Source organism: Pseudophryne corroboree, chromosome 5 (assembly GCF_028390025.1).
Source record: "Pseudophryne corroboree isolate aPseCor3 chromosome 5, aPseCor3.hap2, whole genome shotgun sequence".
NCBI classification, from domain to species: domain Eukaryota; kingdom Metazoa; phylum Chordata; class Amphibia; order Anura; family Myobatrachidae; genus Pseudophryne; species Pseudophryne corroboree.
The window spans coordinates 529,193,176-529,216,048 of record NC_086448.1 but is presented as its reverse complement, the minus strand read 5'-3'; the positions used below and the strand labels follow the sequence as shown (position 1 = coordinate 529,216,048).

The 22,873-nt window shown below is 42.8% G+C and overlaps 1 protein-coding gene across 10 annotated transcripts in view; it reads left to right on the top strand.

Moving 5' to 3' along the window:
- The window catches only part of MAK (male germ cell associated kinase), a 175,670-nt gene that overhangs the window by 107,115 nt on the left and 45,682 nt on the right, over positions 1–22,873 (top strand). For 7 of the 10 annotated variants that reach the window (XM_063923142.1, XM_063923144.1, XM_063923148.1 and 4 more), the window contains 2 exons: positions 2,742–2,824; positions 9,349–9,481. In XM_063923142.1, coding sequence (XP_063779212.1) covers positions 2,742–2,824; positions 9,349–9,481 — 216 coding nt within the window. Of the gene's footprint in view, positions 1–1,991; positions 2,072–2,741; positions 2,825–9,348; positions 9,482–22,873 lie in introns of those variants that run through there. The other 3 variants (XM_063923149.1, XM_063923147.1, XM_063923150.1) reach the window with 3 other exon arrangements.

Here is a 22,873-nt window from a genome sequence, read left to right as displayed (position 1 = left end):
AGAGATCCTGAAGTCTTCTGCCGTCACTGAAGTCTTCTGTTTTTCTAATACTCACCCGGCTTCTTTCTTCTGGCTTTGTGAGGGGGGTGACGGCGCGGCTCCGGGAACGAGCAGCTAGGCGAACCAAGTGATCAGACCCTCTGGAGCTAATGGTGTCCAGTAGCCTAAGAAGCAGAGCTCTTGAACTCAGAAGAAGTAGGTCTGCTTCTCTCCCCTCACTCCCACGATGCAGGGAGCCTGTAGCCAACAGGTCTCCCTGAAAAATAATAAACCTAACATAAAGTCTTTTCAGAGAAACTCAGGAGAGCTCCCCTAGTGTGTGTCCAGTCTCTCTGGGCACAGAGTCTAACTGAAGTCTGGAGGAGGGGCATACAGGGAGGAGCCAGTTCACACCCATTCAAAGTCTTATAGTATGCCCATGTCTCCTGCGGATCCCGTCTATACCCCATGGTCCTTTTGGAGTCCCCAGCATCCTCTAGGTCAGATGAGAAAAACTTTTACTCCCACCCGCAAGGTCAAAAAGCACTTTCCCAGCAATACAACACCTCATTCAATACAACACCACTTCATTTAACTCATTTATGATCTTCTTTTGAGAAAATCACCTGAAAACTGATGTCTTTATTGGCCAGATTATACTACTTTATCGCCTCCAAGTACATGATAATTCATTCAGAGGGGTGTACCAGAAGTTCTGCACTGTGGGGGTCATTCCGAGTTGATCGCTTGCCGCCGATTTTCATAGCACAGCGATCAGGTGAAAAAACTGCATTTCTGCGCATGCGTATGCCCCGCAATGCGCGCACACGATGTACGGGTACAAAGCTCTTTGTGGTTGTGCTCAGGTTCTAGCGAAGTTTTCCTTCGAACTGGCGGCCGCAAGAAGATTGATAGGAAGGGGGCAGTACTGGGTGTCAACTGACCGTTTTTGTAAAAACGCAGGCGTGGCTGGGCGTACGCTGGGTGGGTGTATGACGTCAAATCCAGACACGAATAGGCTGAAGTGATCGCAAGCGCTGAGTAGGTTCAGAGCTACTCAGAAACTACACAAACTGTTTTTGTAGAGCTCGACTGCACATGCGTTCGCACTTCTGCTAAGCTAAAATACACTCCTCAGTGGGTGGCGGCATAGCATTTGCACGGCTGCTAAAACTAGCTAGCGAGCGAACAACTCGGAATGACCCCTGTATCCCTACATTTTTACCTTACAATAAGAATTTGTCCCTGCTCAGGGGTGTGCTCAAAAAAAAACATGATTTTGTTCTGACACTCTGAAGAGCAAAAAAAGATTACCGGCACATTGCGCTGAATTGTATTAGCCTCTTAGTGTGTTTCTGCAATTACAATAGTGTAGTGTTTGTTGATCTCTATCACTAGGATGAGGTTGTTTTATGAAAATCCTGCTGAGAAGTCCTAATTTTGCATGTAGCCCTTAGTCACTTTTTTACTTTGGTTATTTTATGAAGGCTCAAGTATATGTAATGATCTGTTTGCCATGAACAAATATTGCTATTTACATAACAAATAAAATTAACTATTGCTGGCAATACATCTACCTCATGATTCCCCGATTCTGATCTAGCGATCCGATTGGTGGACTCTGATGATCATCAAAATCCCCAGCTATCTGATTCCAATAATTTTTTAGGTCGGAATCAGCAAATCAAGGTTTTCCAACATGCTAGATTTTGACAATGACCTGACCTATTGGCAAAACACGGAATTGCTCTAATTAATTGTAGATGTATGGGCCCCTTATTGCTGCATATAAAGTGTCCTTCGTATTAAGGATATTGTACCATAATATAATTATTGCATGAAACAAAAATACATGTTATCTCCTCTAAAAAGCTGTACATTTTCATCTCAATTGTCCGTCATTTGTAAACTTAATATACAAACCAACAATGTTTATAGTAAGGCTTTACACAAACTTTATTTTCCAAATAAATTTAAGCATTGCTTGAATTGTTTAATTTGTCTCTTCACAGAAATAAGTTGTTTCCTGAGTCAGTCATCAGAAACATTATGTATCAAATATTGCAAGGGCTAGCATTTATCCATAAGCACGGTAGGTTTCTACAGAGAGTTGTGTGCAAACTACAATGTTCTCTCGGTAATGTATATTCTTAGTATTATTGTCTTAAATAGAATAGGGACCGTTTTTTTCACAGTGGAGTCAGTGACATATAAGGACATCACTGAAACCCTGTACATAGGTGGCACGTATGCTTTAGAGGCAAAGACTATCTATTCAGAACTTAAAATAATGTTGTAATGTTACATTACATATTATACAGCACCACTGCAGGCTAAGGGAAACCAGAAGCATCAGTGTTACTGACCTGACCAGTATCTGCCATGGCATCACAATAGCCTTTCAAAAATCTTCATCCAATGTGTTTTGTCTTTGTGAACAGGGGAGACCTACATAGGAGAGTAGTGTGACCATAATTTCTGTGTCTACACTCTTCTATTGCATGCTTTCTTCAGCTTTCACTGGGGACCTCTAATACCATTTTGATAAAAGCAGAGTAAGGTGACCAGACCAGTCTGGTCATTCCCTTTTACTCTGCATAGCAACATCTCTCCAGTGTACAGAAAATTAGTATTCAGCAATACTGAACATTCACTTTTAAACATCTGGTGAGGCCACGTCTTAATGGTATTACATGTCCGTTTATTAAACTTTTTTTCTTTTTTTCTTCTGCTACTGCTTTCCTACCTCTACGTCCTGCCAGAGAGAATAAGATGTTTACTGAGAATGAAATTAGGAACATTATGTTTCAGGTGCTTTCTGGCTTAGCCTTTGTTCACAAGCATGGTAAGCACTTAGATTGCCATTTTGATTTGCATTTTCACTTTCTTTTATAAAAGCATTTTTTTTGTAAATCGTTGTGACCTGTATTATGTGCTATACCAGGGCCGAAACTAGGATTTTTGTCACCCGGGGCAAGGTAGTCATTTGACACCCCCCCCCCCCCCCCCCAAACCCCCCCCCCCGCAAAAAAAAAAAAATTCTTTTACAATAAATAAATAAAAATAATAATAAAAAATTAAAATAAATAAATACATGAATAAAAATATTATATATATATATATCTCTTTCAGAACTTTTTTACCTGAAAAATTGCCTTTTCTAACATGAATTTCATATCCAGGAAAAAGTGTCCCCATTTTACACAGTACGACAGGCAAGTGTCCCCATTCCCCATTTTACACATTGCGGCAGACAGGTGACCCCATTTTACACATTGCGGCAGACAGGTGTCCCCATTTTACACATTGCGGCAGGAAAAAGTGTCCCCATTTTACACATTGCGGCAGGAAAAAGTGTCCCCATTTTACACATTGCGGCAGACAGGTGACCCCATTTTACACATTGCGGCAGACAGGTGTCCCCATTTTACACATTGCGGCAGGAAAAAGTGTCCCCATTTTACACATTGCGGCAGACAGGTGACCCCATTTTACACATTGCGGCAGACAGGTGTCCCCATTTTACACATTGCGGCAGGAAAAAGTGTCCCCATTTTACACATTGCGGCAGGCACGTGTCCCCATTTTACACAGTACGCTGGCAAGTGTCCCCATTTTACACATTGCGGCAGGAAAAAGTGTCCCCATTTTACACATTGCGGCAGGCACGTGTCCCCATTTTACACAGTACGCTGGCAAGTGTCCCCATTTTACACATTGCGGCAGGAAAAAGTGTCCCCATTTTACACATTGCGGCAGACAGGTGACCCCATTTTACACATTGCGGCAGACAGGTGACCCCATTTTACACATTGCGGCAGACAGGTGTCCCCATTTTACACATTGCGGCAGGAAAAAGTGTCCCCATTTTACACATTGCGGCAGGCACGTGTCCCCATTTTACACAGTACGCTGGCAAGTGTCCCCATTTTACACATTGCGGCAGGAAAAAGTGTCCCCATTTTACACATTGCGGCAGGCACGTGTCCCCATTTTACACAGTACGCTGGCAAGTGTCCCCATTTTACACATTGCGGCAGGAAAGTGTCCCCATTTTACACATTGCGGCAGGAAAAAGTGTCACCATTTTACACATTGCGGCAGGAAAAAGTGTCCCCATTTTACACATTGCGGCAGGCACAGGTCCCCATTTTACACATTGCGGCAGGAAAAAGTGTCCCCATTTTACACATTGCGGCAGGCACAGGTCCCCATTTTACACAGTACGCTGGCAAGTGTCCCCATTTTACACATTGCGGCAGGCACAGGTCCCCATTTTACACAGTACGCTGGCAAGTGTCCCCATTTTACACATTGCGGCAGGCACAGGTCCCCATTTTACACAGTACGCTGGCAAGTGTCCCCATTTTACACATTGTGGCAGGAAAAAGTGTCCCCATTTTACACATTGCGGCAGGCACAGGTCCCCATTTTACACATTGCGGCAGGCACAGGTCCCCATTTTACACATTGCGGCAGGACGGTGGTGGAGGGAGGGGGAGGGAGAGAGAGAGAGGAAGGGAGAGGGGCTGACTTACATTTGAAGCGGTTCTCGCCGCTCTTCAGCTGCCTCTCCCTCCTCGTCCGGTCTGCGCGGCTCCCCCTTCTCCCTCCTCCGGCGGGGTTTCGTGGAATGACGCGTTTGCGCCGTGACGTCACGACGCAATCGCGTCATTCCGCGAAACCCCGCCCCCCGAGCTGGGCACTCGGGAGAAGGGGGTTTCAAAGTTATAAAAGTGCCGCGGCGGGTGTTAGGGGGTCTCGGCGCCCCCTCCAATCCGGCGCCCAGGTCGCCTGCCCCCCTAGCCCCCCCCTAGTTTCGGCCCTGGCTATACATATTTTTATGTGCATCTTTGAAATACACAGTTTGTTTCATATTTAATTGACGATACAATTGGTTTTGGTCGCAGCTGCCACTCCGTTCTGGCATGCATTCTTTGGGGGGGGGGGGATTGTGACACATTTCTGCTCACAGCTTCCCGGGTTGGTGAGCAGAAATTTGCAAAAAAAACCTCCACACTTTGGGCGTCCTAACCAGGAGTTTTAATGGGCTTGCTCCAGCACCCCTAACAATTGATTCACCCCCCATAGTGTCCAAAAATAGATCTTGCCTACTATTCATGGTATCACTTGTTTTTAGTGATGTGCACCGGAAATTTTTCGGGTTTTGGTTTTGATTCGGACGCGTTTTGTCAAAACCTCCCTGAAAATTTTTTGTCGGATTCGGGTGTTTTTTTTTACAAAAACCCCTCAAAAACAGCTTAAATCATAGAATTTGGGGGTCATTTTGATCCCATAGTATCATTAACCTCAATAACCATAATTTCCACTCATTTCCAGTCTATTCTGAACACCTCACACCTCACAATATTATTTTTAGTCCTAAAATTTGCACCGAGGTCGCTGGATGACTAAGCTAAGCGACCCAAGTGGCCGACACAAACACCTGGCCCATCTAGGAGTGGCACTGCAGTGTCAGGCAGGATGGCAGATTTAAAAAATAGTCCCCAAACAGCACATGCAGCACACATATGGATAGTATACTTGACGACACAGAGGTAGAGCAATGGACTACTGTACCGTACTGCTCTATATATATATATATATATATATATATATATATATATATATATATATATATATATATATATATATATACTGGTGGTCCGCAAAATTCTGCACTGTCCTCCTATTATATACTCTGCACAACTAAAATGCAGCACAGGTATGGATGCATAGTATACTTGACGACACAGAGGTAGAGCAGTGGACTACTGTACCGTACTGCTATATATATATATATATATACTGGTGGTCGGCAAAATTCTGCGCACAACTAAAATGCAGCACAGGTATGGATGCATAGTATACTTGACGACACAGAGGTAGATGAGTGGACTACTGTACCGTAATGCTATATATATATACTGGTGGTCAGCAAAATTCTGCACTGTCCTCCTACTATGTACTGCGCACAACTAAAATGCAGCACAGGTATGGATGCATAGTATACTTGACGACACAGTGGTAGAGCAGTGGACTACTGTACCGTACTGCGCTATATATATATATATATATATATATATATATATATCTCTCTCTATATATATATATATATATATATATATATATATATATATATATATATATATATATATATACTGGTGGTCAGCAAAATTCTGCACTGTCCTCCTGCTATATACTGCGCACAACTAAAATGCAGCACAGGTATGGATGCATAGTATACTTGACGACGCAGAGGTAGAGCAGTGGACTACTGTACCGTACTGCTATACATATATACTGGTGGTCAGCAAAATTCTGCACTGTCCTCCTACAATGCAGCACAGATATGGAGCGTTTTCAGGCAGAGAACGTAGATATTTGCAGCACACTGAACACAGATATTTGCAGCACACTGAGCACAGATTTTTGCAGCACACTGAACACAGAAACTGAGAGAACGCAGCCACGTCCTCTCGCTATCATCTCCAATGCACGAGTGAAAATGGCGGCGACACACGGCTCCTTTATATAGAATACAAATCTCGCGAGAATCCGACAGCGGGATGATGACGTTCGGGCGCGCTCGGGGTAACCGAGCAAGGCGGGAAGATCCGAGGCTGCCTCGGAACCGTGTAAAATGGGTGAAGTTCGGGGGGGTTCGGATCCCGAGGAACTGAACCCGCTCATCTCTACTTGTTTTACAAAGTGTCCTGGAAATTATTCTATAGCTCCTTTTGAATTTTATAAGCAGTTCAAAAGTATAGCCACTGTTCGCAGTTAACATGAAACAAGCAAGACTGGTACAGAATTTTGTTGATATTTTGTACAGAGACTTTAGAATAACATGTTTGCATGCTGTACTACAAGCTTTCACTTGCCCCACAGCTCCAACCTGTTTTGCTTTCTTATTTGTTTGTAATGCTTGGTTAAAATATCTGCTGAGAAACTATTACTGCTGAGTGTATCTTTCTTTGATTTTAATTTATTACTGAGATTAAGGATAATGTGTGGCCCGAGATGGTCTGGGGCTACAATCCAGCCAATAGATCTGCTAGGCTGAGAATTACAGCTAGTTTACAAATAGTTAGAGTTACTAGGTAGGCTACTGGCACAAATAGCTTATGTGTTAAGTGCTTGACTCCAATACATGGGGTTATCAGTTTAAGTCCCCTGCCTGGCAGTCTGAGTATTTTGTTTTTTTAAATACAAAAGGGCAATTTAATGAAATATTTTATTGACTTGGTGTACATATACGCCACAGTTTACGTCTCTGAATATGGTGTAGAAGGTTTGCTGTACAAATCTCTGGCTTAAGATGTGTGTGTTACTGATTAAGTCAGTGATGCTTATTATCATGGTACAAACATTTACTACATAATTACAGATAGCTCTCCTGTTAAATGTCTGACTATGGTACATGTGGTCTGGAGTTTGAATTCCATCCAGGATGGGTTTACATTTTAATACAGGGTTTACATTTTAATACAGGGAATGTACACTGGTATGTTATTTTAATTGTATTTGATTTATAAGAGTATATACTAAGAAGGAGTCAGGAATAGAAAGGGCAGGATTCTATATTTAAATTATTAAAACATCCCTCCTAATTAAAATGTCTAGATCCGCCTCGGTTAGCAGTCAGAGACTGAACCTGTTGGAAGCCTAGAGAATCAGCTCAGCCTCAATGCGCTCTACTTGATGGGATGGATATAAGGCATGATGTCATGTTGCACATAATGGAGGAGGCTGGGATTTGCTTAAGCAGCCAAGAGGTGGACACCAGATGAGATGGGCCTGTTTGCTTTAAATGTCTTTCTGCAGATTAGCTGACAGGAATTTTCTTATTTCAAAAATAATGTGCTTCACCTGTGTTGAACTATTTGAAAAAGTGTTTTTCCCTGGAAAAAGTAAAATGAAACACTAGGATAATATAGTACATCTGGACAGTTTAAGCCCAAAAGTAGGTAGTTTAGGTTTTGGCCCATGGTACTAATAAAAGCAATGGAAGATTGTCTAAACCAGAATGTTTTGCATCGCTCCAGCACTCTTGGTCATTCAGGTTCCACCTTTGCTATGAGTGCCATCTTTTAAGCAGTGCCTACAACTTCAGTGCACTCTTACTTTTAGCACCACTACAAGGTCTTACCTTCTAATTCGTTTAGGTAGTAATGTAGGAAAGGATTTACTAGTGCTTTTTTGTTCATTAATAAAATCTTTATGCTTCCTTTGTCCTGTCCAGGATTCTATTCAAGAATTGCCAGTGGGAAGAGGTCACTTTTTGGGTTTTTTTTTGTGTTATTCAAAGAACCTAAAAAAACTTAAATATGAGAACTGGTCTATAATGGTATCTGCTGAGAATTATAGTCAGAATTCTCTGCAGTTTTCAGCGTAGTGAACTGTACATAGAAAGTACGAACACTGTAGTCTTTTCATTAAATTAATAGCAAAGATCAAATTAATTTAATTTTATGCAACATATCGAAACATAGAAATTGGCAATAGTTTCCCTGTAGTAGAATAAGAGTTCCTATGGCTCTCTCTGGTTTACCATGTCATTTTTTTAAATTCATGCACATACTGTAATGTCACTTTCATTCTTTTTGCTACTTCCACTCTGTGGTTGGTAAAGCCTCATTTAAATTTTAAATAAATCTTTGAGCTGGACTCAATTAGCCATTGAAGCTACCACAATGCTTTCTGGAGCTTCGTTTGTTACAGCCCATGGAGGTGTGAGTAGAATTATCCTACCATAAGTGGCTGGAAAATGTGCAACATGAGCTTCCAAATCTTTCCCTTTATGTCATGTCATCTGTTTATGTTTTATCTAAATTTAGGGCTATGTGGATAACTTCTTCACCTAGGATACGTATATACCTATTGAAGTTCATTAGACTGCCTTATCCCGCTAAACACAATCTTTTTGTTTTATTCTGGCTGTATAGTGGGATGCATTACTGTGCAAGCTGCTATTTTGCGATTAGCTACCCCACCTAGATCTTTCCAGTTCAAAAATCCCAGAGCAAGCAACATTTTGCTTCACAACATTGGATGCCAATTTAGCACACAAACTCGTTTGCCATTGGGTGCAAATTGTGAAAAATAGGAACATGACGTATCTAAAGAAAGCGTAAACAACATTTCTGCAGTTCCATTGCATTTGTCTCCATGTTCATATATTCCTTCTATGCTGTTCTTTTCACCAAATTACTAATTCAGTGGTATTCTCATTTAAAAAAAAAAATTTAAGTATAAAATTTATATGCACCCATTTTTTTTTTTTTTTTAAATGTCAAATTGTTGATGTTTTTGTACTTACTGTATTTTTTATATTATTTGTTTTTCCCCCTCCTAATCCTAAATTAGGTTTTTTTCATCGAGATATGAAGCCAGAAAACCTTCTATGTATGGGACCTGAGCTTGTGAAAATTGCTGATTTTGGATTAGTACGTGAGCTGCGATCTCAGCCACCTTATACAGATTATGTTTCTACCCGGTGGTATGTTACCTAATTTTCACTTCTATATGAAGTCACACAAATAATACATACATGTGTAAATATAGAGATTGCTCTGTGCAATTATATAGAAAGACGTTCTAAAATAAGCATATACAGGTTGAGTATCCCATATCCAAATATTTCAAAATACGTAATATTCTGAAATACAGAATTTTTTGAGTGAGAGTGAAATAGTGAAACCTTTGTTTTGTGATGGCTCAATGTACACAAACTTTGTTTAATACACAAAGTTATTAAATATATTGTATTAAATGACCTTCAGGCTGTGTGTATAAGGTGTATATGAAACATAAATGCTTTCAGTGCTTAGGTTTAGGTCCCATCGCCATGATATCTCATTATGGTATGCCATTATTCCAAAATACGGAAAAAAAAACGATATCCAAAATACTTCTGGTCCCGAGTATTTTGGATAAGGGATACTAAACCTGTATTGCTAAACCTTTCCAGTAACATTTACCGCTGTTCCTAACCATACATGTGTCACGGGCCGTACACACTGGCCAATATATCAGCCGTTCTATTGAACGGCCAATATATCGCGGGTCCGACGTCGTTCAGACATATCGCGTCGGCCCTGCATCGCTGTGTGTGGACGGGCGACCAGCCGACCGCCCGTACACAAGCTGCGGCAGCCGGCGGTGATTGACATATACACGTCCGCCCAGTTCATGACGTAAGTCCCCGACGGATCGCGCAGTGTGTATGCACAGCACACTGCCCAATCCGTCCATAGATATATCTGCAGATCAATTGATCTGCAGATATATCTATCAGTGTGTACCCACCATTACTGTGTATTGTTACATCTCGTTTAGTTTTCTTTTTGAAAACAAATAAAAAGTATGTGATTTAAAAAATATGCTCATAACACTTACTATTGATAAATAATATCAACTCAACATAGAGATAACTACTAGTTTATGTCAATTTAAGGAGTTGGTTATTACTGATGGACAATAATGACCGGTAAAGAAAGACAGGATATGGCAACGTATAGTACAAATTCTTGGCACAAGAGAGTTCAATATAGGTGTCTTTTTGTTTTGCTTTTTAAAAACTATTTGGAAAATTATAGTACTTATAACAAGAGATCACAGGCTGTCTTTAGCTAGCGATCGCCTCTGCCTGATTGACCGGCAGAGGCAGTCGCTGGGCGGGACAGCGGCGTTAAGTCACCCTTTAAAGGGCGCAGTCCGGCCAATGCAGGCATGGCCAGACTGTTGGGGGGGGCGGGCCACGGCGGCTGCATGACGTGAGATGCAGCCGCTGCGACCCGGGCAGCGATGAGTAACTCCCGTCCAGCGTGCAGGAGCTGCACTGGCCAGGAGCTGCTCCTGAAGTACAAAAGCATCACCGCTGTGCGATCCTTTTGTACTTCTGCGACGGGACAGGGACTGACATGCGGGGCGGACTAGCCCTGTGTGGGCGTCCCCCCGCATGTCAGTGTGCTTGATCGTAGCTGTATTAAATTTGGCACAGCTACGATCAACTCTGAATCACCCTCATTATTCATAGCATGGGTGTATCTATTGTTACTACTCTCAACAGACAGCAACAGTTCCCATATAAATAAAAATCTATTAATAACATTAGCATATAGTCCACAGAGTATAACCGCTATCCTTATCTATCTGATCAGATGTCTAATCAGTGTGCTAATAACTAAACGGTATGCATTATACCACTGATTCAACTAAGGCAGAGGTTCCCAAACGCGGTCCTCAAGGCACCCCAACGGTCCAGGTTTTCACTGTATCCATGCTTGGCCACAGGTGACTTAATTAGCACCTCAGTCAATTTGCCGTACCTCCTATTTCCTGCTGTTGTTATCTCCTCGTTCGGGCACCCGGCGCTCAGACAACATAAGGGAGAGCCGGACCACATTATATATATATATATATATATATATATAGTCGTAGTCGTGTGCAGGCTGGCACTCTCTCCAAACAATAGTATGATACCTCGGTGCCTCCAGAATAGGTCTTGCGACCAAATACAGTCCGGGAAAGCTGTGGCACTCGCAGGCTTTGCAAAGAAATCAATACAGGACACGGCGGTCTCTGCTTTTAAACTTCAACGTTTCGATAATTTAATATCGTCACCAGCTTTCCCGGACTATATATATATATATATATATATATATATATATATATATAATATATATATATATATATATATATAATATATATATATATCTATATATATATATATATATATATATATATATATATATATATATATATATATATATCTGATATATATATCTGATATATATATCTGATATATCCAGAATGCCTCTCTGCGGCACAGGGTATTAAATCGATCTCCTCCTCTTATGGTAGTTTTGATTTGTTCTATCCCTATTACTTTTATATCCTTCATTGTGTAGTCCCGGCACTTTGCAATGTGGCTCGACAGGGGATGAGTTTTTACACCTTTAGATATATTTCTAAGGTGCTCCATTATTCTAGTATGGAGCATACGGGTGGTTATTCCCACGTATTGTCTGCCACATCCACATTGTACAATATACACAACGAAGGTGGACCTGCAATTAATAAAACTCTTTATTTTGAACTTGTTTCCATTTGAGTGGGAGATAAACTCAATTTCCTTTCTATTACTGTAAATACATGTATTACATACAGGATTAATACTGACTGATCCATCTTATTATAAAAAGCACATGATATAGATATGAATATATATGACGTGATAAAGAGCTATTATCTTTAAAGGAGGGATCATGGGGCATTTTTTATATATATATATATATATATATATATATATATATATTTATATATATATATATATATATATATACTCCCCACGGACCGGCACTCCCTCCTCCACTTGAAAACTGGCTCCGGTGCCCTCCAGGGAAGTCCACACAAACAATGAAAGAGAGGCGGCACTCGGAGACTTTAAAGTGTAAATATTGTATTCCACAAATGAACCAACGTTTCGGGGTCCGAAGGGGTACTTCTGACCCCGAAACGTTGGTTCATTTGTGGAATACAATATTTACACTTTAAAGTCTCCGAGTGCCGCCTCTCTTTCATTGTTTATATATATATATATATATATATATATATATATATATATATATTTCTCTGACGTCCTAGTGGATGCTGGGACTCCGTCAGGACCATGGGGATTAGCGGCTCCGCAGGAGACAGGGCACAAAAATAAAAGCTTTAGGACTAGGTGGTGTGCACTGGCTCCTCCCCCTATGACCCTCCTCCAAGCCTCAGTTAGGTTTTTGTGCCCGTCCGAGCAGGGTGCAATCTAGGTGGCTCTCCTAAAGAGCTGCTTAGAAAAAGTTATTAGGTTTTTTATTTTCAGTGAGTCCTGCTGGCAACAGGCTCACTGCAACGAGGGACTTAGGGGAGAAGAAGTGAACTCACCTGCGTGCAGGATGGATTGGCTTCTTAGGCTACTGGACACCATTAGCTCCAGAGGGATCGAACACAGGCCCAGCCATGGAGTCCGGTCCCGGAGCCGCGCCGCCGACCCCCTTGCAGATGCCGAAAAGTGAAGAGGTCCAGAAACCGGCGGCAGAAGACTTTTCAGTCTTCATGAGGTAGCGCACAGCACTGCAGCTGTACGCCATTGTTGTCAGCACACTTCACACCAGCGGTCACTGAGGGTGCAGGGCGCTGGGGGGGGGCGCCCTGGGCAGCAATGATAATACCTTGTTCTGGCTAAAAATACATCACATATAGCCCCTGGGGCTATATGGATGTATTTAACCCCTGCCAGGTCTCACAAACACCGGGAGAAGAGCCCGCCGAAATAGGGGGCGGGGCCTATCTCCTCAGCACACAGCGCCATTTTCCTGCACAGCTCCGCTGCGAGGAAGGCTCCCAGGACTCTCCCCTGCACTGCACTACAGAAACAGGGTAAAAAAAACAGAGAGGGGGGGCACTTTTTTGGCGATATTGATATATTAAGCTGCTATAAAGGAAACAACACTTCTGTATGGTTGTTCCTATATATTTATAGCGCTTGGGTGTGTGCTGGCAAACTCTCCCTCTGTCTCCCCAAAGGGCTAGTGGGGTCCTGTCTTTGATAAGAGCATTCCCTGTGTGTCTGCTGTGTGTCGGTACGTGTGTGTCGACATGTATGAGGACGATGTTGGTGTGGAGGCGGAGCAATTGCCGGTAATGGTGATGTCACCCCCTAGGGAGTCGACACCGGAATGGATGGCTTTGTTTATGGAATTATGTGATAATGTCAGCACGTTACAAAAATCAGTTGACGACATGAGACGGCCGGCAAACCAGTTAGTACCTGTCCAGGCGTCTCAGACATCGTCAGGGGCTGTAAAACGCCCTTTACCTCAGTCGGTCGACACAGACCCAGACACGGACACCGAATCTAGTGTCGACGGTGAAGAAACAAACGTATTTTCCAGTAGGGCCACACGTTATATGATCACGGCAATGAAGGAGGCTTTGCATATCTCTGATACTGCAAGTACCACAAAAAGGGGTATTATGTGGGGTCTGAAAAAACTACCTGTAGTTTTTCCTGAATCAGAGGAATTGAATGAAGTGTGTGATGAAGCGTGGGTTAACCCCGATAGAAAACTGCTAATTTCAAAGAAGTTATTGGCATTATATCCTTTCCCGCCAGAGGTTAGGGCGCGCTGGGAAACACCTCCTAGAGTGGATAAGGCACTCGCACGCTTATCAAAACAAGTGGCGTTACCGTCTCCTGAAATGGCCGCCCTCAAGGATCCAGCTGATAGGAGGCTGGAAACTACCCTGAAAAGTATATACACTCATACTGGTGTTATACTGCGACCAGCCATCGCCTCTGCATGGATGTGCAGTGCTGGGGTGGTTTGGTCGGATTCCCTGACTGAAAATATTGATACCCTGGATAGGGACAGTATTTTATTGACTATAGAGCAATTAAAGGATGCTTTTCTTTATATGCGAGATGCTCAGAGGGATATTTGCACTCTGGCATCGAGAGTAAGTGCGATGTCCATATCTGCCAGAAGGTCCCCTCCCAACAGAAAAAGACACCGTCTTTTCAGCCGCAGTCCTTTCGTTCCTATAAGAACAAGCGGGCAAAAGGACAGTCATATCTGCCCCGAGGCAAAGGAAAGGGTAAGAGAGTGCACCAAGCAGCTCCCTCCCAGGAGCAGAAGCCCTCCCCGGCTTCTGCAAAGCCCTCAGCATGACGTTGGGGCTTTACAAGCGGACTCAGGGGCGGTGGGGGGTCGACTCAAGAATTTCAGCGCACAGTGGGCTCACTCACAGGTGGACCCCTGGATCCTGCAGGTAGTATCTCAGGGTTACAGGTTGGAATTCGAGAAGTCTCCCCCTCGCCGGTTCCTAAAGTCTGCTCTGCCAACGTCTCCCTCAGACAGGGCGACGGTATTGGAAGCCATTCACAAGCTGTATTCTCAGCAGGTGATAGTCAAGGTACCCCTCCTACAACAGGGAAAGGGGTATTATTCCACACTATTTGTGGTACCGAAGCCGGACGGCTCGGTAAGACCTATTCTAAATCTGAAATCTTTGAACCTGTACATACAAAAATTCAAGTTCAAGATGGAGTCACTCAGAGCAATGATAGCGAATCTGGAAGAAGGGGACTTTATGGTGTCCCTGGACATCAAGGATGCTTACCTGCATGTCCCAATTTGCCCTTCACATCAAGGGTACCTCAGGTTCGTGGTGCAAAACTGTCATTATCAGTTTCAGACGCTGCCGTTTGGATTGTCCACGGCACCTCGGGTCTTTACCAAGGTAATGGCCGAAATGATGTTTCTTCTGCGAAGAAAAGGCGTATTAATTATCCCTTACTTGGACGATCTCCTGATAAGGGCAAGGTCCAGAGAACAGCTGGGGGACGTAGTAGCACTAACCCAAGTAGTGCTGCAACAGCACGGGTGGATTCTGAATTTTCCAAAATCTCAATTGACCCCGACGACACGTCTGCTGTTCCTGGGAATGATTCTGGACACGGTTCAGAAAAAGGTGTTTCTTCCGGAGGAGAAAGCCAGGGAGTTATCCGAACTTGTCAGGAACCTCCTAAAACCAGGAAAAGTGTCTGTGCATCAATGCACAAGAGTCCTGGGAAAAATGGTGGCTTCTTACGAAGCGATTCCATTCGGCAGATTCCACGCACGAACTTTTCAGTGGGATCTGCTGGACAAATGGTCCGGATCGCATCTGCAGATGCATCAGCGGATAACTTTGTCTCCACGGACAAGGGTGTCTCTTCTGTGGTGGTTGCAGAGTGCTCATCTGTTAGAGGGCCGCAGATTCGGCATACAGGACTGGGTCCTGGTGACCACGGATGCCAGTCTGAGAGGCTGGGGAGCGGTCACACAGGGAAGAAACTTCCAGGGAGTGTGGTCAAGCCTGGAGATGTCTCTTCACATAAATATACTGGAGCTAAGAGCGATTTACAATGCTCTAAGCCTGGCAAAACCCCTGCTTCAGGGTCAGCCGGTGTTGATCCAGTCGGACAACATCACGGCAGTCGCCCACGTAAACAGACAGGGCGGCACAAGAAGCAGGAGGGCAATGGCAGAAGCTGCAAGGATTCTTCGCTGGGCGGAAGTTCATGTGATAGCACTGTCAGCAGTGTTCATTCCGGGAGTGGACAACTGGGAAGCGGACTTCCTCAGCAGACACGATCTACACCCGGGAGAGTGGGGACTTCATCCAGAAGTCTTCCACATGATTGTGAACCGTTGGGAAAACCAAAGGTGGATAGGATGGCGTCCCGCCTCAACAAAAAACTGGACAGGTATTGCGCCAGGTCAAGAGACCCTCAGGCAATAGCTGTGGACGCTCTGGTAACACCGTGGGTGTTCCAGTCAGTGTATGTGTTTCCTCCTCTGCCTCTCATACCAAAAGTACTGAGAATTATACGGCAAAGGGGAGTAAGAACGATACTCGTGGCTCCGGATTGGCCAAGAAGAACTTGGTACCCGGAACTTCAGGAGATGCTCACGGAAGATCCGTGGCCTCTACCTCTAAGACGGGACCTGCTTCAGCAGGGACCGTGTCTATTCCAAGACTTACCGCGGCTGCGTTTGACGGCATGGCGGTTGAACGCCGAATTCTAAGGGAAAAAGGCATTCCGGAAGAGGTCATCCCTACCCTGGTAAAAGCCAGGAAGGAGGTGACTGCACAACATTATCACCGCATTTGGAGAAAATATGTTGCGTGGTGTGAGGCCAGGAAGGCCCCGACGGAGGAATTTCAACTGGGTCGATTCCTACATTTCCTGCAAACAGGATTGTCTATGGGCCTCAAATTAGGGTCCATTAAGGTTCAAATTTCGGCCCTGTCGATTTTCTTCCAGAAAGAATTGGCTTCAGTTCCTGAAGTCCAGACTTTTGTAAAAGGAGTACTACATATACAGCCCCCGGTTGTGCCCCCAGTGGCTCCGTGGGATCTTAATGTAGTTTTGGATTTTCTCAAATCCCATTGGTTTGAGCCACTCAAATCGGTGGATTTGAAATATCTTACATGGAAAGTAACCATGCTACTGGCCCTGGCTTCAGCCAGGAGAGTGTCAGAATTGGCGGCTTTATCGTATAAAAGCCCATATCTGATTTTCCATTCGGACAGGGCAGAACTGCGGACGCGTCCTCAGTTTCTGCCTAAGGTGGTTTCAGCGTTTCACCTGAACCAGCCTATTGTGGTGCCTGCGGCTACTAGCGATTTGGAGGATTCCAAGTTGCTGGACGTTGTCAGGGCATTGAAAATATATATTTCAAGGACGGCTGGAGTCAGAAAATCTGACTCGCTGTTTATACTGTATGCACCCAACAAGCTGGGTGCTCCTGCTTCTAAGCAGACGATTGCTCGTTGGATTTGTAGCACAATTCAACTTGCACATTCTGTGGCAGGCCTGCCACAGCCTAAATCTATCAAGGCCCATTCCACAAGGAAGGTGGGCTCATCTTGGGCGGCTGCCCGAGGGGTCTCGGCATTACAACTCTGCCGAGCAGCTACGTGGTCGGGGGAGAACACGTTTGTAAAATTCTACAAATTTGATACCCTGGCTAAAGAGGACCTGGAGTTCTCTCATTCGGTGCTGCAGAGTCATCCGCACTCTCCCGCCCGTTTGGGAGCTTTGGTATAATCCCCATGGTCCTGACGGAGTCCCAGCATCCACTAGGACGTCAGAGAAAATAAGATTTTACTTACCGATAAATCTATTTCTCGTAGTCCGTAGTGGATGCTGGGCGCCCATCCCAAGTGCGGATTGTCTGCAATACTTGTACATAGTTATTGTTACAAAAAAATCGGGTTGTTATTGTTGTGAGCCGTCTGTTCAGAGGCTCCTACGTTTGTCATACTGTTAACCGGGTTCAGATCACGAGTTGTACGGTGTGATTGGTGTGGCTGGTATGAGTCTTACCCGGGATTCAAAATCCTTCCTTATTGTGTACGCTCGTCCGGGCACAGTATCCTAACTGAGGCTTGGAGGAGGGTCATAGGGGGAGGAGCCAGTGCACACCACCTAGTCCTAAAGCTTTTATTTTTGTGCCCTGTCTCCTGCGGAGCCGCTAATCCCCATGGTCCTGACGGAGTCCCAGCATCCACTACGGACTACGAGAAATAGATTTATCGGTAAGTAAAATCTTATATATATATATATATATATATATATATATATATATATATCTATATCCAGAAGGCCTGAACGATATGGTGGAACTTAACCATATCCAGTAGATCATCAAACTAGTAGGTACTACTGTCTGTTTTTTGCATGTGTTCTTTATTTCCAAGGTGCTATTCTTTGTGATTGTATAAATGTCCAGCTGGGTAGTACCCTGTGGACGTTGGCTCTAAATCAGGTAACACCTGAGGTCCATCGGGGTTAGTCAAACAGGACTATTTAGTCTGGCCTGATTGAGGTTTCAGATGCATGATGCAGTTAGAATTGGATAAATAGGGCAAAGAAAATTAGAAATATGAATAATATTGATAAATTATATATTAATGTTAATATTGAAACTAAAAAAGTCTATTATCAGCAAAGCTTGACCTTAATATAGTTAATCTAAACTCTGAATATGTATAATAATACGGTAAGAATCTATGAAACATCTCTATGTATAATAAGGATTATGGACAATCTCCCATTGAGTATAATCTAAGAAAATCTAATGACTGAATAAAACTATACATCTATGGAGTGGTAAAGATCTATGTCATCCGTAATAGTGTAGTGGTTAATATGTCTGCTTTACACGTAGAAGTCCTGGGTTCAATTCCGGCGGAGTGAGCATAAGAGGATGGAAATGTTTCCTTTTCTAGAAGGACCTGTTTCAAATGTTCAGTTTTGCAATGCTCAGTTTTTTAATCCTCAACTGTTAATTTTAAATGTTAATTTTGGTATAATGTGCTGGCAAAAATTAAAAGGGGAAATAGCTCTATAAATAACATTAATGGTGAAGAGCTGTGAAAAATCCACCTTATAATATAATATAATATAATATAATATATATTAGACGAGTAACAATGAATATTTATAAGGAGTACACCCAATGTAGATACAATGTGTAATAGATTTAGAGAAGTCTAACATTGGCCGGTGTCTAAATATTATACAGCGGCCGGTAAATTCAGACTAAATGGTCAGTCTGTAGTTTCACATAATTGTCATGAAAATGGTGTGAATTGCAGCTGAGTTACACAGGTGTAGTGGATAATGAAGCCGGGATGTGGATAAAAAGCCAAGCACTGTTGTACACGTCACTGACTGATGAAGCCGCCGATGCTGAATTGCTCTAAGGTGGGGAAACGCGTCTCATACGGACTGTGACCTGAGACCTGCACTGAGGTTCCCTCTCTGTACCGCTGGATCATCACCCTCCATTGCTTTTGGGACCGTCTTTAACTCCGGATAAGGCTTGATTCAGGGTCGTGGAGCACCAGAGCCGGGAGTGGACTGCAACCCGTTTACCAGAGGGAGGTCGCGGTAAAAACAATCATATATTTAAAGCATGGCCATGCTTAATAGAGTTCAATAACTATAACTCTGCAACACATTTCAACTTTGCATGCATAACAGTTCCATATTTGCCTGGCAAACTAACATCTAACAACTGGAACTTTTGTTACAATATTTGGAGATAACTCTGTGGACTTGTAACCATTTGTACTATATGAAACAAATACTGCAACAGTTACCACTACAAAGATTACTCATTTATTTTGTTGCCAATTCAAACATCTGGCTGTATTGAGTGCATTAACCTTGCTATATATATCTATGACAATTACTTTTGGCCAAAAAAACATATAGTGTTGTGATTATAGGGAACCCACATGTCTATATATTGATAGGGATTGATTAGGATCATTGTATCAATATAGTTTATAAAGGTGGTCTAGGAACAGTCCTTGTGTATTTTACATATTTTAATAAAAAGTGGTTGAATTTTAGTATTCAGTGTGTCAGCGCTTTCTTAGTTTTTTTCTTTTTGTATTGCTTATTTGTGGAGGGCGTGGTGGTCCCTCTAATTTAAGAAAGCTGCAGACAGACTGTTTTTAAATTACTGAGCATTTAAAATTGTCGCCAGGTGGTACTAAGTACCAATTTTTCTTTGTAGTATTAAATAGAATTATACAGCAGTGTAGTGTGTAAGCAGTTATCATAAAATTCACAGTTTAGGATGTTGGTTGGTTACCCAAATATCCTAAGCATAAATTGCATGTTAAAGCTGACAAAGTACGGATAGGTGAATAACAATGGTTAAAAAATACTGGACACGCTAGGTAGCATGTGCAGTATGGAAGCCTAACGTGTTTCGCATCCAATTTAGGAAAGTCAGCATGATAACTTTTTCCACCTTGCTGGGTGATAATCCTGTTGCACAAAGACGGCATACCCAGAGATACCTTGAAAACATCATTCTAGAATAAATCAAACAAGGGGCTCTCCATAGTGCATTAAATGAGAGAGATTATAATAGTTTAAAATAAGTTAAAGGTACCAAAAGGTAAACTATGCCATCTTATAGACCAGCACATGATCAAGAGATTTCAGCAGGTATACAACGATACAGGGGCCAGCAACATACAGTATGATACAACCTGCATTTCCATCAGGCCTGATACATACGGACTGATTTTTTTTTTAAATAATAAAAAAATCCGGAGTAGCCATTGCAATTACAGATGTCTCCACTGGTGTAGCTGCTTGACATATTATGCAATTTTAGAAACAAATACAAGAAATTGGTGTTCCACAATGGTGCCACCTATTTTAAACCATATGTGATTAAAGTCATTGTAAATGTTCAGAAAAAAAGTGTGCATACCCTTATAGCTGATCTCTTTCCTCCTCACTCGTACCTCCAACTGTCTCTCTGCTATCTCTTCCTGGATGTCCCAGCGCTTTCTTAAACTCAACATGTCTAAGACTGAGCTGATCATCTTCCCACCCTCCCGCACAACATCACCTCCCACAATCTCATTATCTGTTGATGGCACGACTATCTCCTCTAGCCCCCAAGTATGCTATCTTTGTGTAATCCTTGACTCCTCCCTCTCCTTCAAACCACACATTCAGCACCTCTCACAAACCTGTCATTTTCATCTGTCATAAAAAATATATTTCCAGGATTAGACCCTTTCTCACACAGGATGCCACCAAGACCATTATCCGCTCACTGATCATTTCCAGACTGGACTACTGCAGTCTCCCTCCTAACTGGCCTTCCTGACAATTACCTCTCTCCACTCCAATCTATCCTCAGTGCTGCAGCCTGGCTCATCTTCCTCACCAAACGCACTACGTCCACCTCCCCTCACCTACAGGCCCTTCACTGGCTTCCCCTCCCTTTCAGAATCCAAGTCAAACTTCTCACACTCACTTACAAAGCACTCACCCACTCCTCTCCCATTTACAACTCTGACCTTATCTCCCTTTACACTCCCACCCGTCCTCTTCGCTCTGCTAATGCACGCCGACTCTCCTGTCTTCTGATTACTTCCTCCCACTCCTATCTCCAAGATTTTTCACGTGCTGCTTCCTTTCTCTGGAATTCTTTACCTCTCCCCCTCAGACTCTCCACTTCTTTACAGAACTTCAAACGGACTCTGAAGACCCATTTCTTTACCAAACCTAGCCAAATCTCATCCTAACCCTCTGTTCAACCCTCAGTCTACCTCATCTGTGTCACCCCTGTATGTCTGCCCCTCCCCTTAGAATGAAAGCTCTCCTGAGTAGGGCCATCTTCCCTCATGTGCTTATCCTTTTCTTACTTTAATAATCCTCAACTGCCCCAAATCCTGAAGTTTTTCGTCCACCCTGATACTTATCTCAGTGTCATCTGCTGATGTAGTTATATTTAGTTACCCTGTACTTGTCCTATATTGTCTTCAACTGTAAGTCACTGTTTTCCTTATTTGATTATTTGCTTATGTACTCTGTAATTGGGTGCTGCGGAACCCTTTTGGCGTCATATAAATGAGAATAATAGCTATTAATAATTACTTGTAGCACATTCGGATTCCATATTCCACTTTAACGTTGTGAAACTTAGATAGAGAAAACCAGTGCAATAATGTCTTTGTTCTAAACACTCATTGCACTCACATTTGTTGGTGGAGGTAGGCTGACCATATTATCCCTTTAATCTGGGACACTCATGAATTACACAGGTTCTGTCACTGCTTAAAACCAGGTGAAATGCAGGCTCAGAACCTGTGTAATTCATGAGTGTCCCAGGGTAAAGGGATAATATGGTCTGCATAGTGGAGGCTATTTTTTGTTCTCGCAGGCTGTAACCTATTGTGCGCATTTTTTCCCCCAGAAACCTTTTATAGTCCTGATTTTATGCAGTTTTGTTAGCCATCTCACCAATAACTAATCTCCATTCTTAACATCTTACAGTGTGTTCCAATGAGCTTTGTTTCATGTGGTATATCCCCCCCTGTAACACAACCAGTAGGATATTTACTTTTTATCCCAATGTCCCCCACAGCATGTTGCTGCTCTCCCCCAAACTGTGTTTGAATCGGCCTTAATATTGGTAATATATGCAATTGTGTTATGTTCTTTGTTACACTGTAGTTGATTAATTTGTTAGCCTTAGATTTCTGTTGTTTACTTATACCAAACGAACAAGTCTGTACACACGTGGTTTCCAAACTTTTTTGAATCACGGCGCCCTAGAGTATCAGAATTCTTTTCATGGCACCCCCTAGGCCAAAAGTTTCTTACTGAGAAATTTAGAAAGACATATTAAATTAATTATGCTTATATGTCATCCTTAGGCTAAATTGTGTGGCTGTCTGTCCAAATATTTTAAGATTGACAGTCAGCAGAACTGGTTTTGCCTACTTCATTGACCATACAATATTTAAATTG